Source organism: Sebastes umbrosus, chromosome 1, assembly GCF_015220745.1.
Source record: "Sebastes umbrosus isolate fSebUmb1 chromosome 1, fSebUmb1.pri, whole genome shotgun sequence".
Lineage (NCBI taxonomy): Eukaryota > Metazoa > Chordata > Actinopteri > Perciformes > Sebastidae > Sebastes > Sebastes umbrosus.
Genome location: NC_051269.1, coordinates 1,602,501 through 1,622,919, shown reverse-complemented (window position 1 = coordinate 1,622,919; position 20,419 = coordinate 1,602,501). Strand labels below are relative to the sequence as shown.

Here is a 20,419-nt window from a genome sequence, read left to right as displayed (position 1 = left end):
AGGTGTCCCTCTTAGTTGTGCCCCCCCGAGCACACCACAGCGTAGAAAAGGACGCTGGTGACCACAGATTGGTAGAACATCCGCAGGAGTTTTGTGCAGATGTTAAATGATCCCAGCCTCCTCAGGAAGTCCAGTCTGCTTGGCCCTTCCTGTAGAGGTGGTCAGTGTTTATTGTCCAGTACAGTTTGTTGTCCAGCTGCAGCCCGAGGTACTTGTAGGTACCCACGACCTCCACCTTCTCTTTGGTTTTTGGTGGTTGGAGTGACACCAGGCGACAAAGTCCCCCACCAGGTTCCTGTATTCCTCCTCCTGATCACCCTTAAAACATCCCATAATGGCCATGTCGTATTTCTATTTATCTCATATTTCTTTAGAACAGCAACTGTAACATTGCAACTTCTCCTTTCTGGTTCTGACCAACAAGTCAAAGGTCAAAGGTCAGCATCCCCACATGAACCATTTGTGAGTCAAAGATAGATACACACACACACACACACACCAGCAGAGCATCAGATTGTGTTGATCAGTAGCTCCGAGGTGTTGATTAAGGCTCCAGCCGGTGGAGCTCATCAAATTACTCTGACAAAGAAACGCAATTAGAGGCTGTCACTTTTATTTAAAACCTTATCACTCACTTCACTGTGTGTGTGTGTGTGTGTGTGTGTGTGTGTGTGTGTGTGTGTGTGTGGGCGGAGCCTGTGTGTGTTCAGATGATGCTAAAGCCTTCTATGACTCAAGATGCCCTCCAACATCTGCATGCTGCTTTCCAGCACGTATTCATGACTGTGTGCATCATGACTCACACTACGTACCTGTTGTGTGTGTGTGTGTGTGTGTGTTTGTGTTGCTGTGCACCTTGGGGGCTGAGACAGAAGAAAACAGGCTTCATTGAAAAGATAACGGCAGCTGTAACACATTAATCAGAACTTAATTAACTTCCACCGTACTGCACAATGAACGCTTCCTTTATGAAGACACCTCTCTCTCTCTCTCTCTGTCTGTTCCTCTCTCTGTCTGTTTCTCTCTCTCTGTCTGTCTCTCTCTGTTTCTCTCTCTCTCTCTCTCTCTCTCTCTCTCTCTCTCTCTGTCTGTCTGTCTGTTCCTCTCTCTGTCTGTTTCTCTCTCTCTATCCGTGTCTCTTTCTCTCTCTCTCTCTCTCTCTGTTTCTCTCTCTCTCTGTCTCTCTCTCTCTCTCTGTGTCTCTCTCTCTCTCTCCGTCTGTTTCTCTCTCTCAATCCTCAGTTCATATCAGATTGTAATGAATGTGTGACTCGGTCTCTGTACTGTATGTTTTTATGATAAGGATCATCTGAGCTGCTTGTTTCTATGAAGGCTTATTTGTTGCTTGTGTTTCTATATATGTAGCAGCTAGTCTATTGCCTCCATATGGCTCTCAACATGGCGACAGCTGAGCTGGCAGCTAGCAGCTAATGGTGCTAACAGTGTTTTGTTTTAGAAGGATTCGCATTAGCTGATACCAACGGCACCAGCTAGTTTCCTTCTAGTACATCATATTTATCATATGCATACTTGCTTACACAGTGTTAACCTGAAACCGATAGGTAAAGTATGCGTGTAATAAGCAGGATAAAGTAGAGCTAGCGGGTCATTGCTATGAAAGAATCCCCTTCAGGGCGATGACGTCGGCTCGCTGCACATTATTTCTTACTCAGTGCCATCATTCATTTTTTGAGAATGACCTTTTTCCTCTTCTCATTTTGGAATGGAACACGTCATTATGTCTCATGTTCACATGTTAAAACATGGAATAATCCAGGGTACACCAATATACTGTAGAGGTTTATCCTCCCTCAGAACAAACTAACACGTTCAGATGAAAAGCCGGCGGCCAGGAGTCCCCAGCAGGACGGGATTAAGATGAAATGACTCTTTGTGATGAAGGATTACAGAACAGATGTGGATCAGTTGTTATGATTTCAGACCACATTGAGTTCACCTTGTTTTGAAAGGAAATACAGATGTTATTAGTATGCATTTATCACGTTAAAACTTGAAATATTCTAATATCTCAGTGTCTTCTCCATAAACCAAAGTGTTGCGTCAAACATGCACAGTCTTTGAAACACAGTTGTGTAGTTGATTTAAACAGCAGAGCAGCACCAAGTAGGATCCTTCATACAGATGTGTGGTTCAAATACTGAAAAGCACATCAATCATCATAGAGTCCTACAACTAAATACACTATGATGGAAGGAGACACACACAGCTGAGATCTCTGATTGTTGTTGCTCTCCTACTGTGATCTCAGACAACAGAAAAGGATTAATACATCTCAATGAGTGTTTTTAAGGATATAAACATGTCACAAACAGGGACTCAATATTAAATATCTGCTGTTTGACTCTGTGAAAAGTGTTTAACTGAACGGATATCTAACCCCATAGATAAAAACAACACCAGTTTAACCATATTATAGTTCTATTATAATAATAATACTATTACAGTATAGCACCAACGTGTAGAACATATCTTTATTGTTATTTTAGGAGAACATTAACCCTTCTCTCGTGAGTGAATCAGATTTCTAAATGCATCATTCATTGTCAACAACACTAGAAGAGTTGATTGTGTTGCTAACATACTGATCTATCCAAACACAAACTCATTCATTCACTAGGTAACCTTTTCAGTCATTATTGTTAATAACTCTCATAACTGTTAATTGTTATGAGAAAAAAGTTCGATGTTTGTTGTCCCAGCTACAACCTTCAGTCGACATTCAACTGGGAACCATGGAACGCTCTCCAAGTGGCAGCGGTTAGAGAATAAATGTACCAGATGAATATTTAGGAACAGAAGATTAATATTGTTACAGTGTAACAGCTTGGACAATTTAAAATGAGTTTAAAAATACATATTAAATAGCAGAAAGGACGGTTAGCTGTCATTATTATGTTGATTGTTGTAAAGTTAATACATACGTTTTAAACTACATAACAAGCAAATGTACAATAATATTGGAATCATCAGCTAAAATAATGACAATATCATATACTTATTTATTGTTCAGCCCACATCTGTCCAATGTTCAATGTTGGTTCTGATGACTTTTTTGGAATGCGCAATGCAGCTGAATTCTATTAGTTTACATGTGTTTATAGAGAAGTTATTCAGTGTTGGTGTAATTGTTATAATATAATTCTTTCAGTTCAAGGAAACTAGTTTAATTTATTCAAGTGAACCTGAAGAATGATGAGTGAGTAGAAGTAGAAGTGTTAAGTTGTGGTTAGTGATTGATTTAAGGAGGTTTAACTGGTATCCAGCAGTGCACACCAGCATGGCTTTTAGGTTACATGAACTTAAAACAATATGTTAGATTTACTATTTAATATAAGTAAAGCACACTCAGCATAAACAAGTTATCGTAACTCACCGTAGTAAGTTTACTTAACTTCATCTTTCTGAGGAATGACTATGTTTTTTTAAGTAAAGCCAACTTGGTATATTTCACAGTGCAGAGGATTTGTAGAAATAATCACGTCATTTGGCGTCTGCGCAGTAATGATTGAGGGGGCGAGTTACTTTTAGGACATCTTGATTTAAATGAGGATATTTAAGTGTTCCTACTGGGAAGTTGATTTACATCCTCTGATCTACAGATGTCTCTTTATACATCCATGGACACACAATCAGTGGAGTTTTCTGTCCAAAATGGTGGCAGCGCTACCGCAGCGTTATCTAGTGGCTGTTGTCATAAAAGCAGCAGAGTTTTGTTTCTTTGCTTCTAAACTCTTTGGTAGAACTCCGGTCTTCACTGAGAGAATGTGCAGCGGTTAAACACTGTGCTGAAGGACACTGGTTAAATAAAAAGGAAGACAGGAAGACAGGTGGCATTCCAGTGAGTTTCCCTCCAGCTCTGTCTGCTGGGCAACATAAAGGACTCGTTAGAGGAAACAGAGTGTGTGTGCTGAGGAGGTGAGACAGCTACAGAGACGTCCTCCAGCCCATCTCTGATGAATACGAGGCTGTAAAGCAGCTGTACTGAGCTGAGCTGACAGCTACCTGACTAACAGGTGTTTCATGGTTACCTTAATGTGCTGCTGTGGACAATGAGTGGACATGACATCTGTCTCTGAGGCAGGGCTCTGTGTGTGTGTGTGTGTGTGTGTGTGTGTGTGTGTGTGCTGTCTTTTGTCATTATGAACGGATGGACAACTGGAGGACAGAAAAACAAACACACTCACACACACACACACACACACAGGTTTTATCTAACTCCCCAATACTGATAACAGGATGTTTGATTAAGTAATATTGAAGTAAATATTGAAAGTAATAGACAACTATTACAAAATATGTTTCCTTTAACCCTCTGAGACCAACAATAGTCATTTTAGTCTTTTCTAGGGGGGGTCCAGGGGATTTTTAAGGGGATATTTAGGGGGGTCTTTAGGGAGAGATAGCAGGTCAACAGTAGATGTCACATAGAAGTGGTGTACATCGTCTGAAAGCTGGAACCTGAAGATTAATTTGAGATGCAGCTCAGCACTGTGTCAAGTTGTCCTAGTCATTAATCAGCCATAAACATTAATTAATTAATTAATAATTTAAAATTAATAGTGAAAGTATATAAGGTCTTAGAACATTATGATAGAAATATATGATGGTCATCACCATGATCTATTATGTCGCATAATTTGTTGCAGCAGTTGTTGGGTTAAAACCATTTGTTCCACTGATTTGGTGCTAAATTTAACCATTTTTTACCACTGAAGAATTGATAAAAATGATCAATACTCCCTCCAAAATACCACATTAAGAAACCAAGACCTTGAGGAACACCATAGAAAAAGACATGCTGTGATATCGGATCAAAAACTTTTGACATTTGGAGATTTCTGCATTTTTCTGTGATTGGATGGCGAGCACTTGTGTTGTGTAACCTGCTCAAAAAAAACCCTTATTGTCAATGTAGTTAGGAAAGCCATCCATCCTCTGAATGCTCTAGGTCTCTAGTTTGATCCATCCATCCTCTGAATGCTCTAGGTCTCTAGTCTGATCCATCCATCCTCTGAATGCTCTAGGTCTCTAGTCTGATCAATCCATCCTCTGAATACTCTAGGTCTCTAGTTTGATCCATCCATCCTCTGAATGCTCTAGGTCTCTAGTTTGATCCATCCATCCTCTGAATGCTCTATGTCACTAATTTGATCCATCCATCCTCTGAATGCTCTAGGTCTGTAGTCTGATCCATCCATCCTCTGAATGCTCTAGGTCTCTAGTTTGATCCATCCATCCTCTGAATGCTCTAGGTCTCTAGTCTGATCCATCCATCCTCTGAATGCTCTAGGTCTCTAATTTGATCCATCCATCTATCCTCTGAATGCTCTAGGTCTCTAGTCTGATCCATCTGTCCTCCGAATGCTCTAGGTCTCTAGTTTGATCCATCCATCCTCTGAATGCTCTAGGTCTCTAGTTCGATCCATCCATCCTCTGAATGCTCTAGGTCTCTAGTTTGACCCATCCATCCTCTGAATGCTCAAGGTCTCTAGTTTGACCCATCCATCCTCTGAATGCTCTAGGTCTTTAGTTTGACCCATCCATCCTCTGAATGCTCTAGGCCTCTAGTTCGACCCATCAATCCTCTGAATGCTCTAGGTCTCTAGTTTGACCCATCCATCCTCTGAATGCTCTAGGTCTCTAGTTGAATCCATCCATCATCTGAATGCTCTAGGTCTCTAGTTTGATCCATCCATCCTCTGAATGCTCTAGGTCTCTAGTCTGATCCATCCATCCTCTGAATGCTCTAGGTCTCTAGTCTGATCAATCCATCCTCTGAATGCTCTAGGTCTCTAGTCTGATCAATCCATCCTCTGAATGCTCTAGGTCTCTAGTCTGATCCATCCATCCTCTGAATGCTCTAGGTCTCTAGTTTGATCCATCCATCCTCTGAATGCTCTAGGTCTCTAGTTTGACCCATCCATCCTCTGAATGCTCTATGTCTCTAATTTGATCCATCCATCCTCTGAATGCTCTAGGTCTGTAGTCTGATCCATCCATCCTCTGAATGCTCTAGGTCTCTAGTTTGATCCATCCATCCTCTGAATGCTCTAGGTCTCTAGTCTGATCCATCCATCCTCTGAATGCTCTAGGTCTCTAATTTGATCCATCCATCTATCCTCTGAATGCTCTAGGTCTCTAGTCTGATCCATCTGTCCTCCGAATGCTCTAGGTCTCTAGTTGAATCCATCCATCATCTGAATGCTCTAGGTCTCTAGTTTGATCCATCCATCCTCTGAATGCTCTAGGTCTCTAGTCTGATCCATCCATCATCTGAATGCTCTAGGTCTCTAGTCTGATCAATCCATCCTCTGAGTGCTCTAGGTCTCTAGTCTGATCCATCCATCCTCTGAATGCTCTAGGTCTCTAGTTTGATCCATCCATCCTCTGAATGCTCTATGTCTCTAATTTGATCCATCCATCCTCTGAATGCTCTAGGTCTGTAGTTTGATCCATCCATCCTCTGAATGCTCTAGGTCTCTAGTTTGATCCATCCATCCTCTGAATGCTCTAGGTCTGTAGTTTGTGGCTGTAAAGTTTCATGAGGCTGTGATTATCCTAGAGGTCACCACAGGTCATTTTATACAGGGAGGTCAATGAAATGTCTCCTATGGGGACTAACATCATCACACATGAATACAGTTGGGCTCATTGGATCCACAAGAGTCTCAGCTTTATAGTGAGACACAATTTATTGAATTCAGAACTGTTTAGAGACCCCAGTATGCAGAAATATTCAGATACACCATTTTAGAATAGGAGACAATAACACATTTATACTGCATGTGATTATCATAAAGTGGGCATGTCTGTAAAGGGGTGACTCGTGGGTACCCATAGAACCCATTTACATTCACATATCATGAGGTCAGAGGTCAAGGGACCCCTTTGGAAATGGACGTGACCATTTTTCCTTGCCAACATTTAGTGTAAGTTTGGCGCGTTATTGAACCTCCTTCATGACCAGCTAGTCTGACACGGTTGGTACCGATGGATTCATCAGGTTCTATAGTTTACTATGATAACAGTAGTAGTAGTAGTAGTAGTAGTAGTAGTAGTAGTCTGACATGGTTGGTACTGATGGATTCATCAGGTCTATAGTTTACTATGATACCAGTAGTAGTAGTAGTATTAGTAGTATTAGTATTAGTAGTAGTAGTAGTAGTATGACATGGTTGGTACTGATGGATTCATCAGGTTGTATAGTTTACTATGATACCAGTAGTAGTAGTAGTATTAGTATTAGTAGTAGTAGTAGTAGTAGTAGTAGTAGTAGTAGTAGTAGTAGTATGACATGGTTGGTATTGATGGATTCATCAGGTTGTATAGTTTACTATGATACCAGTATCTTCACTCTTTAAAACTGAGCGGCTACAACCGAAAAATCACTGGTTGCATTAATGCGTTAAAGAAATTAGTGGCGTTAAAACTAATATGCGTTAACGTGTTATTATCACGTTATCATGGCGTTAACTGTGACAGCCTTGGTTTTGATATTTGGTGTTCAGAGAATTGAATAATGAATGTTTAACTGAGCTCCGGTACAGCAGCTCCTGAAGCTGCCTTCAGAGAAGAGGATGGTGTTTAGAGATGTCTAATCACAGAATCACAGGTTTAATCCCCGCTGTGTAACAGCCGCGTCCTCTTTACCACCGTGCCCTGCAGCAGGAGACGCTACACAGGACGTACTGACATACTTCATTATTGCCTCAAATATAAATATAAATGTTCCCCAGCAGCTCTAATTATTTCCAAACAACATTTTACAGGCCTGTCTTCTTTCCAGAGGGCTCCATGTTCTCCTAACTCAGAACACAGTGTTTGCCCCAGCCTCCACTACTAATAATTCATTGATGCTTCTCATTTCTCTCCACAGCCAGCCTGAGATAAACGGCGATAAGAGCTGCGATCCATTAGAGCGACGCCTGATAAGCAGGATAAAAACATTGTTCTAATGATCTCAGCTCGTCCTCAGGGCTCGCTGTTCTCCTCCTCATCTCACTACTAATATCCTCTACATTTAGCTTCTGGGGCATCACATCTACCTTCAGCACACACCTTTACAGAGAGTTAACATGCTGCTGGGGAGAGGCAGTGGCTTGGGGGGGGGAGCCTTAATTGTTTTGTTCTTAATTGTTTTTTATTTAACCGTCGTTAATCTCCTGGTTGTAATTCAGTAATTAGGGAACAGAACAGCAATTGTTCACACGGAGGCTAATTGCTATTTGCACGGTAATGACTTTATATAGCAGGGGCACGCACACACATACGCACACACACACACACACATACACACACACACACACACACACACACACACTCTTCTTAATGTTGCTGATGAAATCGACTTTAACCTATGTGAAGGAGCAAAATGAGGGATTAGCAATTAAGATGTAAAAAGCCTTTCCTCTGTTCCTCCCTAGTTTCTAAATCTCAGGACGAGAGCTCCTCAGGTTTTAATCTTCATCAGCTGTGCTCTCAACATTCACTACATATTAACACACACACACACACACACACACACACACACACCGTCTACCAGCGCGTTGACTGTCTCACTGCGAGGCATCCAGCATTGGTAATTTGGCACATCCATTATAGTAGAAAAGCTTCCATGGTGCTTAAAGATTTTCCACGTTTACTCTTGAAACGGATTGCTTTTGTTCTGCTGAACGCCGCCACGATGCTGATCACCTCACACAGTGTTTAAAGGAATGGAAGAGTTAGAAGTTAAAATGGCCGAATGAGATGAGAAGGTTTACGCTCTGACCGACTTTACTGTCTTTCAGAGGCTGTAGGTTCAGTTTTAAAGCTAGAGTGAAGATCCTGCTATCATAGTACCATGTCAGACTACTACTACTACTACTACTACTACTACTACGACTACTAGTATCATAGTAAACTATAGAACCTGATGAATCCATCAGTACCAACCATGTCATACTACTACTACTACTACTACTACTTCTACTACTACTACTACTACTGGTATCATAGTAAACTATAAAACCTGATGAATCCATCGGTACCAACCATGTCAGACTAGCTGGTCACAAAGGAGGTTAAATAACGCTCCAAACTTACACTAAATGTTGGCGAGGAAAAACTGACATGACCATTTTAAAAGGGGTCCCTTGACCTCTGACCTCCAGATATGTGCAAGTAAATGGGTTCTATGGGTACCCACGAGTCTCCCCTTTACAGACATGCCCACTTTATGATAATCACATTTAGTTTGGGGCAAGTCATAGTCAAGTCAGCACACTGACACACTGACAGCTGTTGCTGCCTGTTGGGCTGCAGTTTGCCATGTTATGATTGGAGCATATTGTTTTATGCTAAATGCAGTACCTGTGAGGGTTTCTGGACAATATCTGTCATTGTTTTGTGTTGTTAATTAATTTACAATAATACATATATACATATATTTACATAACACAGCATATCTGCCCTTGATAAGAGGATTAAATACTTGACAAATCTCCCTTTAAGGGAAATTTGGAACAGATAAAAAATCTGTGAATAATTTGCGATTAATCACTATTAACTATGGACAATCATGTGATTATTTGCCATTAAATCAGTCAGGACCTGACAGCATGGTGTGACACCACCGACCTGGTCTTAAACACCAAAAAGACCAATGAAATCATTGTGGACTTCAGGACCACCAAAAAGACCACACAGTGCAATAAGCATTAAAGCAGAGGCTGTGGAGAGAGTCTCCATCTCAGAAGAGCTCTCCTGGGCTGACAACACCTCAGTGGTAGTAGGCAAAGCACAGCAACGCCTCTACTCTCGGAGGAGGCTAAGAAGAGCTATAACCTCCCCCCAGAAGCTGCTGCTCAACTTCTACAGATGCAGCACAGAGAGCATCCTGACCAACTGCATGACAGCCTGGTACAGCAGCCGCACCAAAGCTGCCAAAGAAGCCCTGCAGCGGTTTGTGAAAACAGCACAGGACATTGTTGGCAATGAGCTGCCATCACTTGACCACCTTCACAACACTCGCTGTATCAGAAGGGCCGAAAACCTCATCAAGGACATCACTCATTCCCCGGACACGACCTGTTTAAGCTCCTCCCATCAGGCAGGCGCTTCAGATCAATCCGCACAAATAGACTTAAAAACAGCTTTTTCCCAACTGCCATCAAGTCACTGGTCACCATCTTGGAAGATGGTGGACGCTGGCGCATTTTGGCTGCCGCTCCGTTTCTGATCCGTTTCCGAGCTTAGAGTTACGCTGTTTAATCCACACTTTTGATGCCACAATTTGTTTTGTTTGTTAATACTGGAACGTGCTGTCGCCTCACAAATGAAAACCCACCTGGTCTCCAACGACCTGTACGAACCATTTCAATCCAGTTTCCACTCAAAACACAGCACAGAAACAGCCCTACTCAAAGTCACCAACAACCTCCTGCTCTCCTCAGACTCTGGTCACCTCAACATCCTCATCCTCCTCGACCTCACTGCAGCTTTTGACACCATCAACCACACCATTCTTCTCTCCCGCCTTGAATCCTCCCTCAACGTCACCGGCACTACCCTCTCCTGGCTTAAGTCATATCTCACAAACCGCCAACAATTCATCAACAGCAACAACTGCACCTCCTACCCCGCTCCTCTGGCCCAAGGCGTCCCCCAGGGTTCGGTGCTTGGTCCCCTTCTGTTCATCCTCTACCTGCTTCCCCTTGGTCACATGATGCGCGCCATGGCCTTCACTTCCCCTGCTACGTCGACGACGTCCAGCTCTACATTTCCACTAAATCCATCCCCACCGCTACACACTCCACTCTGTCCAACTGCCTCACTGAAATTAAATCATGGATGCAAATCAACTTTCTCAAACTCAACTGTGACAAATCAGACATGATCATCATCGGTCCCAAATCACTCACCAAAACCGCTCACAACTTCTGCTTCACCATCGATAACTCCACTCTGTCCACTTCCACCCACATCCGCAACCTCGGAGTCATTTTCAACAGCCACCTCTCCTTTGAACACCACGTCAACCACATCACCAGGACTGCCTTTTTCCACCTCAAAAACATAGCTCGTCTCATCCCATTACTCTCCTTCTCTGCTGCCGAAACTCTCATCCACGCTTTCATCACATCCAGAATCGACTACCGCAACAGCATTCTCTACGGCTCACCATCCAAAGTCCTCAATAAACTCCAGTACATCCAGAACTCTGCTGCCCATCTGCTCACCCATTCCCGCTCCCGTGACCACATCACCCCTGTCCTCCAGAACCTCCACTGGCTCCCTGTCCCACAACGCATCCAGTTCAAACTCCTTCTCCTCACTCACAAAGCGCTCCATAACTAGTCCCCCTCCTACCTCACAGACCTGCTCCACCATCACACTCCTTACCGCTCCCTGATGCAAATCTCTTGTCCACACCACTCAGAACCAAGCACATTTGATCTGTGTAAAGTGTCTTTGAGTATCCAGAAAAGTGCTATGTAAATAAAATGTATTATTATTATTATTATTATCAACCTCCTGAACTCTGACATCTCTTCTGAGGTGAACACATGCACTAAAACGGGATGTGCAATATGAATCTACTGTTTACGGACATGTGCAATAACATATGTTGGACACTTTGTGCAATAATCTGGCAAACTGGCATCTCACCAATGTACATATTGTATTGTTATATATTGTACTATCTTTTATATCTTTATATTGATATTGTATTATCTCTTCATTAGCACCTATGGGATTGTCACAATCTAATGTTGTTGTACTACACAATGACAATAAAGGGCTTGAACCTTGAAATGCTTCAGATATGTCATTGTGTTTATGTGACCTGCTCTATCAACGACCTGTTTATTGACTTTATTTCCCACAATATGAAATTGTACCACCAGTTAACCAGCTGGAGACCATTTGTTGTTTTAATTGTGTCTTCGTGTGCGGTGCTGAACCATTATTACTCCAACGTTTCTGCCCTGCAGGTCCCAGAACCAGCTGCCAGTCACTCAGTGTGGGCTGGACTCTATTTTCTATGTTCAGCTGGAGAAGTCAGCCTCACTGTCGGCAGTCAGTCGCTGTGGTCACAAATGTAAAATGAATGATGTTGTGACCACACACCAGGAACAGATAAAGCTCTCCACAACCGGCTGCTGTTAGGTTAGATGGATACAGCTGGCTGTGTTTCCTCACTCACCATCCTCCTCCGTCTGTTTGACGATCTCCTCGCTCTCCTTGCTGCCTTCGGGGTTGGCGAGGACCAGCCGCAGTCTGACCGTGACGAAAGGCCTCAGGCCCCGCAGGGTGTAATGTGACGATGTCTGGATCAACTCCTCTGCTGCAAACTCCTGCTGGTTGAACACATACTGGTACTGCACCTGGAGAGCAGAGGGAGAGACAGCGTACTGATTCCACCGGTTCATCTGGTTCTGAACAATCATTACTAATGAACAGCTTCAGTCCGCGATGCTCGGACTTCACTGTGCACGTCCAAACTGTGAATGTTACCGCAGTGATGGAGCTAAATCTGAAAGTTCAACACCTGCGAATAAAACAACTCATGATTCTACATTCACCTTTAGTCACAACTAGGACTGTCAAAGTTAACACCGTAATAATCCGTTTTAAAGCTAGAGTGAAGATCCTGGTATCATCTGAAACTATAGAACCTGATGAATCCATCAGTACCAACCATATCAGACTAGCTGGTCATGAAGGGGGTTAAATAACGCTCCAATCCGCTAAATCTTGGCCAGGGGTTCTATGGGTCCCCTCGAGTCTCGCCTTTACAGACATACCACATCTTATGATCTGAACATATTGTTTTATGCTAAATGCAGTACCTGTGAGGGTTTCTGGACAATATCTGTTATTGTTTTGTGTTGTTCATTGATTTACAATAATAAATATATACATACATTTACATAAAGCAGCATATTTGTCCAATACCATGTTGATAAGAGTATTAAATACTGGACTAATCTCCCTTTAAGGAACATTTAGAACAGATAAAACATGTGATTTATTTATAATTAATCACCTTTTAATTGATTGACAACCCTAGTTACAACACTTAACCCTTTCCTAATACCGAGATGTTCCATGTTATGACTGAGCTTTTATATTTCAGCAAACTTTTAAAAAATTGTATTTGCCAAAGTTGACCTTTTACATAAAACAGGTCAAAGGTGCTCGACCTATCACTCATCAGTCACATGATCCTTTCAGGGTGGAGAAGAGCTCATGTGGTGTGTAGTTCCAGATGTGCGTACCGTCAGATTGTAGCTGTGGCAGCGAGTCACGGCGTACCCAAACGTCTCCCACTGTATGGTCAGCTGGCGGGCTCGGACGTCCACCACATTGACATTTTGGGGACCGTGGACCGGATCTGAAGGACAGATGGACAGAAACAACAGTGAGCAGGTGGTACGGTCGGTTGAGACACACGGACTACATTATGATCAGTTAAAGGTTGTCTACCCTCTCACCAACAACGCCCAGCTGTTCCACAACTCTTCTTTCAAATGTGATCACCATGAAGATCCAAAACGTTACCACCAAACTGAAGCATGCTCTCACATCCTTTAAATACACAGCGATCCCTCCTTCACCATTTATCCAGCAGCTCTGCAGCTGGAAAACACTCACATTCCTCTCAATCAACTTCTCATACCATTGGTTTATAAAAGGTGTAATCTGAACAGAACAAACATTGTGACATTCAGCAGAATCAGGAGTTGGATTTATTGAAACTTGGTGTCAGAAACTCAGGTCAGAGCCTCTATCACGGTGACAGGTTAGCAGGTTAGCAGGTTAACAGGTTAACTGGTTAACAGGTTAACTGGTTAACAGATTAACAGGTTAACAGGTTAGCCGGTTAACAGGTTCCAACCTGTAATCTGTTCATGACTACTGGTCAGTCAGTGAGACCAGCAGGCCGAGCTGCTGCAGAGATTACCACAGAATAATACCCTGTATTATTGATCTGATTATTACTGCCGTCACCATATGTCACACACACATACACACACACACACACACACACACACACAGCCATATGTTTGTGTGCTACGACTGGATGAACACTAATGAGCTCGTTCTAACCGCTCTCTCTCTCTCTCTCTCTCTCTCTCTCTCTCTCTCTCTCTCTCTCTCTCTCGGCCTCATTAGTTTCCATCAGCTACCGATGGAGAGCAACAGGTCAGTGAATAATCAGAGAGGAGACCTCGGCTGTGAGGATGAAAACTGGACTCACAGTGTGTGTGATCTCCTCACAGACACTCTGACAGGAAGGAGAGACTCATTCAGTCTGTCTGATGATTGTTGAAGAACAACGGAGACATCTGAGAGGAATCTGTTGTTCTGATCAACTCATTAAACCTTTACAGTCAAACTCTGGAGAGAAATAACCCAGCTGCTCTGTTGTTTTAGAGTCTTTGAGCAAGGCACCTTTTCCATGTTATATGACAGGGATGTTGTGAGTGTAACATCTAAACCATGGCTAACCTTTTCCTTCTCAAATAATAGGACAGATGTTCATATTAAAGAGAGGACGAATGTTCCCATCAGGAACATTTCTCAACTTCTCAGTCTCTCTTTTAATCAGTTCAGTAAACCTTAAATGTTCCTGTGAACCTTTCTTGTTATAATTTGCTATTTAAATGTGGGAAAGCTAAACTCTGATTGATGCCTTCTAAACTAATGAATGGACCTCTAAAGGAAGCGTTACAGCCTGGTTGTGTGTGAAGGCAGCTGAGCACATGATCAGATTGTTCAGATGTTCAGACAAGCTACTTCCAGTAAATCTGAGATCAGCCTGATGAGACCAGATTAGAGGACGGCACCGTGGATGAGCCGTCTCAGAGGCCATCTGAGACAGCAGACAGGTGCTGCTGGATATGTGTGTTTAATGCACTGAGGGATGGATGAGTTTGTGAGTTTGGCTGCAGACTTCAGGTTCCCTGTGGTGCTTCATGGTTTAAAGAGTCTGTGTTTCTACTTATCCAAGACCAAAGCCTAGTAAGACTGGGGGGGGGGATATAACCAACATATGAGCCAATCCTCAGGTCAGCACAGCAGGCAGTATGCTTTCACACAGCTCACATCTACTGTCCCCAGAAAACAGGACTGCACTACGTCTGACTGAGACGGACGCAGATGGGTCGACGGTCAAACTACCCATCTGACAATCAACCCTGAACATATCTACTGAGGTCATTATATATATATATATATATATATATATATATATATATATATATATATATATATATATATATATGGACATCCACATAAAAGGTGCTGAATCTTCCCTTCATACTAGTTAACTTCCCTGTACAACATTTAAAAGCAACGCTGGTGGTCACTCAGTGAGATGGAGCATGCATGCTCAACGTGGCCTTCATAAGTAAATAGCTAAAATAAGTTAAAATAAATAATAACACATCAGTCTCCAGCCCATTCGCTGAGCCACTCCTGACAATGCCTCCTCTGCTGCTATATATATAATTACTCACACAAACTTTGTTTTCTCAACAAGTGGTGGGCAGATGAACCTGAGCTACTGATATGATGTGAGATTTACATCATGTGAAGATGGAAACATGCAGAGATATGAAGACAAAGTTGGAGGTCTTTGATTTACTTTGTTTAGACACTGATGACATCAAAGCTCATTCAGTAGTGTAGAGACGCCTTCACTGATCAGACAGCCCAGTCCCACAGCAGTCCGTGAGATGGTCACAAACTTTAATGAGTTGATTCTTGTACATAGACACAAATTTCACTTCTTTCTTTTTTCGTGATGGTCAGCACAAAATCAATTTTTATATATAATCCACGTAATAGTGAACCAGGACGTATAAAGAGAGGCGAACGCTGCGTAGAGAGGAGGTCGGGGTGGGTCTAAAATACCAGACTTTCACCAAGTCAACGTTGATTTATTTGTAACTTCTGAACTTCAGCTGCAGCACTTCTGGAGTTATTTGAACCCAAACCACCATCTATTACTAAACCTAACTAAGGAGTTTTATTTTGAAAAGACTGGAGTGGAAATTGACACGTGCATCACGTGCTGGACATTCGTAGGAAAACGCACGATGTACGATACGTTGTTAAAAGTCGTGCTGAGCGTCACAGAAAAAGAAGGAAATTTGTGTCTATGAACACAAATCAGACCGATTACATTTAGTGACTATTTGACGAGCTGTTGTGAGACTGAGCTGGACCACAAGCTGAAACCATTTAGCAGAGGACGCTCCAGCCTGTGACTATGCATGCTGAAGCAGATCAAGTGATGTACCTGGAATGAACGCACACACTGTAACTCCTCAGTTACAGAGACAGAATCAGTCCTCATCACAGAGCGACACAGAGACAACAGAACCACTGCAAACACTCAACCAGCTCAGCTAACTCACATTCATGCTCCGAGGTCTGTGAGGAACAGATAGGCTAGTAGACCACCACCAGCACCACCAGCACCACCAGCACCATCTGATCCAGCAGACCACCACCAGCACCACCAGCACCACCTGATCCAGTAGACCACCACCAGCACCACCAGCACCACCAGCACCATCTGATCCAGCAGACCACCACCAGCACCACCAGCACCACCTGATCCAGCAGACAACCACCAGCACCATCTGATCCAGCAGACATCCACCAGCACCACCTAATCCAGCAGACCACCACCAGCCCCATTTTATCCAGCAGACAACCACCAGCACCACCAGCGCCATCTTATCCAGCAGACCACCACCAGCCCCATCTTATCCAGCAGACCACCACCAGCACCATCTGATCCAGCAGACATCCACCAGCACCACCTAATCCAGCAGACAACCACCAGCCCATCTTATCCAGCAGACAACCACCAGCACCACCAGCACCATCTTATCCAGCAGACAACCACCAGCACCACCAGCCCATCTTATCCAGCAGACCACCACCAGCACCACCAGCACCATCTTATCCAGCAGACAACCACCAGCACCACCAGCACCATCTGATCCAGCAGACAACCACCAGCACCACCAGCACCATCTGATCCAGCAGACAACCACCAGCACCACCAGCCCATCTTATCCAGCAGACAACCACCAGCACCACCAGCACCATCTTATCCAGCAGACAACCACCAGCACCACCAGCCCATCTTATCCAGCAGACAACCACCAGCACCACCAGCACCATCTGATCCAGCAGACAACCACCAGCACCACCAGCACCACCTGTAAAGTCAACTCAAAGACTTCAATTAAAACTTATAAAGCTTCAATAGGTGTTGTGTTGCATTAGATACAGTCATTAGCATTCCTGAACAATCACACACACTATTTTCTGCAGATGGAGGTAAAGATGGAGACAGACGAGAGGTGGAGATATATGGAGGAGGGTGCGGAGAGAGAGAGAGAGAGAGAGAGAGAGAGAGAGAGAGCAGGAGAGGTTATGTGAATTATGACTCTGTTTACATCGTTAGGTCCATTATGGTGTCTCTCAGGCCGCCCTTGGTCCTGACAAATGCCAGATTTGCCACATCATCCATCTGATTTATTCTCTTTACCTCCATCCATATCAATCCGTTCCAGGGCTCCTTAAACCCCCCTGATGATGACATGGAGATGAAGAGACTGACACATACAGTAAAACAAGTAAAACACTGTGACAGACAGAGAATATGTACAAAACTAACAAGCTGGATGAGTGACTGATAGATTAGTCACTGATAGATGAGTGACTGATGGATGAGTGACTGATAGATTATTCACTGATAGTTGAGTGACTGATGGATGAGTGACTGATGGATGAGTGACTGATAGATGAGTGACTGATAGATGAGTGACTGATGGATGAGTGACAGGCTGGACTTTTACAATACAATAGTATAGACCTTTTCTCTGTTAGTAACCATGGTGATGTGTTTAGTGGGCGCAGCGTTAAGGGGAGGCAGAATAACTCTCTGAACACGCTAACTAACGCTGGCTAGTTAACGCTGGCTAGCTAACGCTGGCTAGCAAGTATTGTTGTCTTGTTTTTTTAACAATGGCTGAAGAAAATCCTAGTTTCAGTATGTGCTGTCTCTCACTCTCCAGGATCACCAGTGATAGTGGAGAAAGTTAACATGAACCAACGGGACCAGATTAGCCGACCCCTACGCCGCTGGAGACTACTGCAGGAGGAGGAGACGGCTGGATAACGCTAGTTAGCTAGCTAGCTGGTCCGGAGACTGACCAACTAGCTAGCTAACGCCTGCTCTCCTCCCGGTGAAGTCGTCTCCTAGCGGTGAGGAGTGAGGCAGAGGGACCGTGACCCAGAGGGACCGTGACCCAGCGCTGTCCTCTGTTGGCCTCATTTTCTGTAGCGTGGTGGAATTAGCAAGGTAGCTAGCTAACTAGCCAGTCGCTAAATGAGTAACAACTTAATGCGTCATCCTCACACTGTGGTCACAGCGTAGGAAAGCACAGTGCTATCACCAGATGACGGACAACTTTGTTCACCTCATTTTCTGTGTTTCATGACAGCATGGTGGAATTAGCGAGCTAGGCTAGCTAAGTAGCCGGCCGTCCGACCAGCGGGCTGGTGGCCAACAGCAGCGCTGGAAAGATAAATTGAGGGCGTATAAATCTTTGGATGCCTATAGTTAACTATCTTTCAGTAAAGTCAGTCAGAAAAAGAGTCGGACAATATTGGAGAAGCGTTTCAGAGACGGAGAGAAAGGGTTGCTAATAATTTAGCCGTTGGCTGCTGTTAGCAGAAGGCTAAATTATTAGCAACCCTTTCTCTCCGTCTCTGAAACGTTTCTCTGATATTGTAGCTCGCAAGAGCCTCCAATCACAGTTTGTCATCTCTAATGTCTGTGATATCTGGATTCTGGCAGCCAACAACACAGCAAGAGGACATTTTAGATGTGTAACTTTAGCTCACTGCTAGCGTTCGCCTCCAGTCTGTCTTTTGGTTAGCCTCCGGCTAATGTTAGCTCACTGCTAGCGTTAGCCTCCAGTCTTTCCTTTGGTTAGCCTTCAGCTAATGTTAGCCCACTGCTAGTGTTAGCCTCCGGTCTTTCCTTTGGTTAGCCTCCAGCTAATGTTAGCCCACTGCTAGCATTAGCCTCCAGCTAATGTTAGCCCACTGCTAGTGTTAGCCTCCAGTCTTTCCTTTGGTTAGCCTCCAGCTAATGTTAGCCCACTGCTAGCGTTAGCCTCCAGCTAATGTTAGCCCACTGCTAGTGTTAGCCTCCAGTCTTTCCTTTGGTTAGCCTCCAGCTAATGTTAGCCCACTGCTAGCGTTAGCCTCCAGCTAATGTTAGCCCACTGCTAGTGTTAGCCTCCAGTCTTTCCTTTGGTTAGCCTCCAGCTTACACCGTGACCTCATCATGATGTCCACACACGTCTATAAATGTTAACTGTCCACCAGGGCAGACATTTGTCTTTGGCTCACCAAACACAAGAGAAGAAGTGAATGGGTGAAGTCACCAATGGACAGATGGAAAGTGATGTATGCAGCTCCAGAGGGACGGAGCCCAGCAGCCTCATTAATCAGGAGGGGTCAGGGGTCGGCATGTTAGCCATCACACTGTGAAAAGGCCAGTGTAGATGCCCAGCTGGCGCTCAATGTGACAAGGCCAGGCCGTGAGGCATGCTGCAGCCTCTCCCTGTGGTGGACCGGGGGATACAAGTGGCCCTTGATATGCCCATTAAAAGGACAACAGAGGCTACAGCTGGCCGACGGCCTGCTAGCCCACCACTACGACACAACATGGACTATAAATAGCACTTGACTGCCTCTCACAGCAGGATGCTGCTCTGGTCCGTATGTGTTCTCAGTGTGCCGTGGTCATATGGTAAAAGTCCTGGATAAATGTCTCTGCAGAGCACACTTGACTTTATTTTAACCATCACATAGACTGCATGAAATATGACCTCTGCATCAGGATACAGTGACAGTGGGAGAAACTTGGGGTTCATTGTCGCTCAAGGACACTTTGACATGGGGATTGGACCGCTAACGTTGTGGTTAAAGGACGACCTGCTATCTTTTCTCCTTAAAGAGATGAGCCATTCCTCTGAGCCGCTCAGCTTTTGAATGAATTATTAACGTTTATTTTAACCGTTTTAACTGATAGTGTTAATCGGTTAAAATGCTTAATGTCGGTTAACGGTTAAACGGTTAATTATTAACATCCCTAATGTGACGTTGAGGAAATGTTCCCACCGGTTAATAGACTTGTGACATCACCGGTGTTACCGGTTACACCGGACATTTTACAGGAAAAGATGACGCTCAATATGTGCAGAGCGCTGACTCTTATCTTTATCGTCGGGTGGCGGTGTGTCGGACCTCTCCGGTCCAGCTTTCACTGCGGCGCCGCAGGTTTCCACCCGGCACCCCTGCGCCGTGCACACCG

At 43.9% G+C, this 20,419-nt stretch overlaps 1 protein-coding gene across 1 annotated transcript in view; it reads right to left on the bottom strand.

Annotated features, from left to right (window-relative positions):
* The window catches only part of ptprt (protein tyrosine phosphatase receptor type T), a 382,622-nt gene that overhangs the window by 188,308 nt on the left and 173,895 nt on the right, over window positions 1-20,419 (bottom strand). Inside the window, 2 exon segments of the mRNA XM_037782155.1 lie at window positions 12,209-12,389; window positions 13,284-13,399. Of these exon segments, the coding sequence (XP_037638083.1) occupies window positions 12,209-12,389; window positions 13,284-13,399 (297 nt within the window).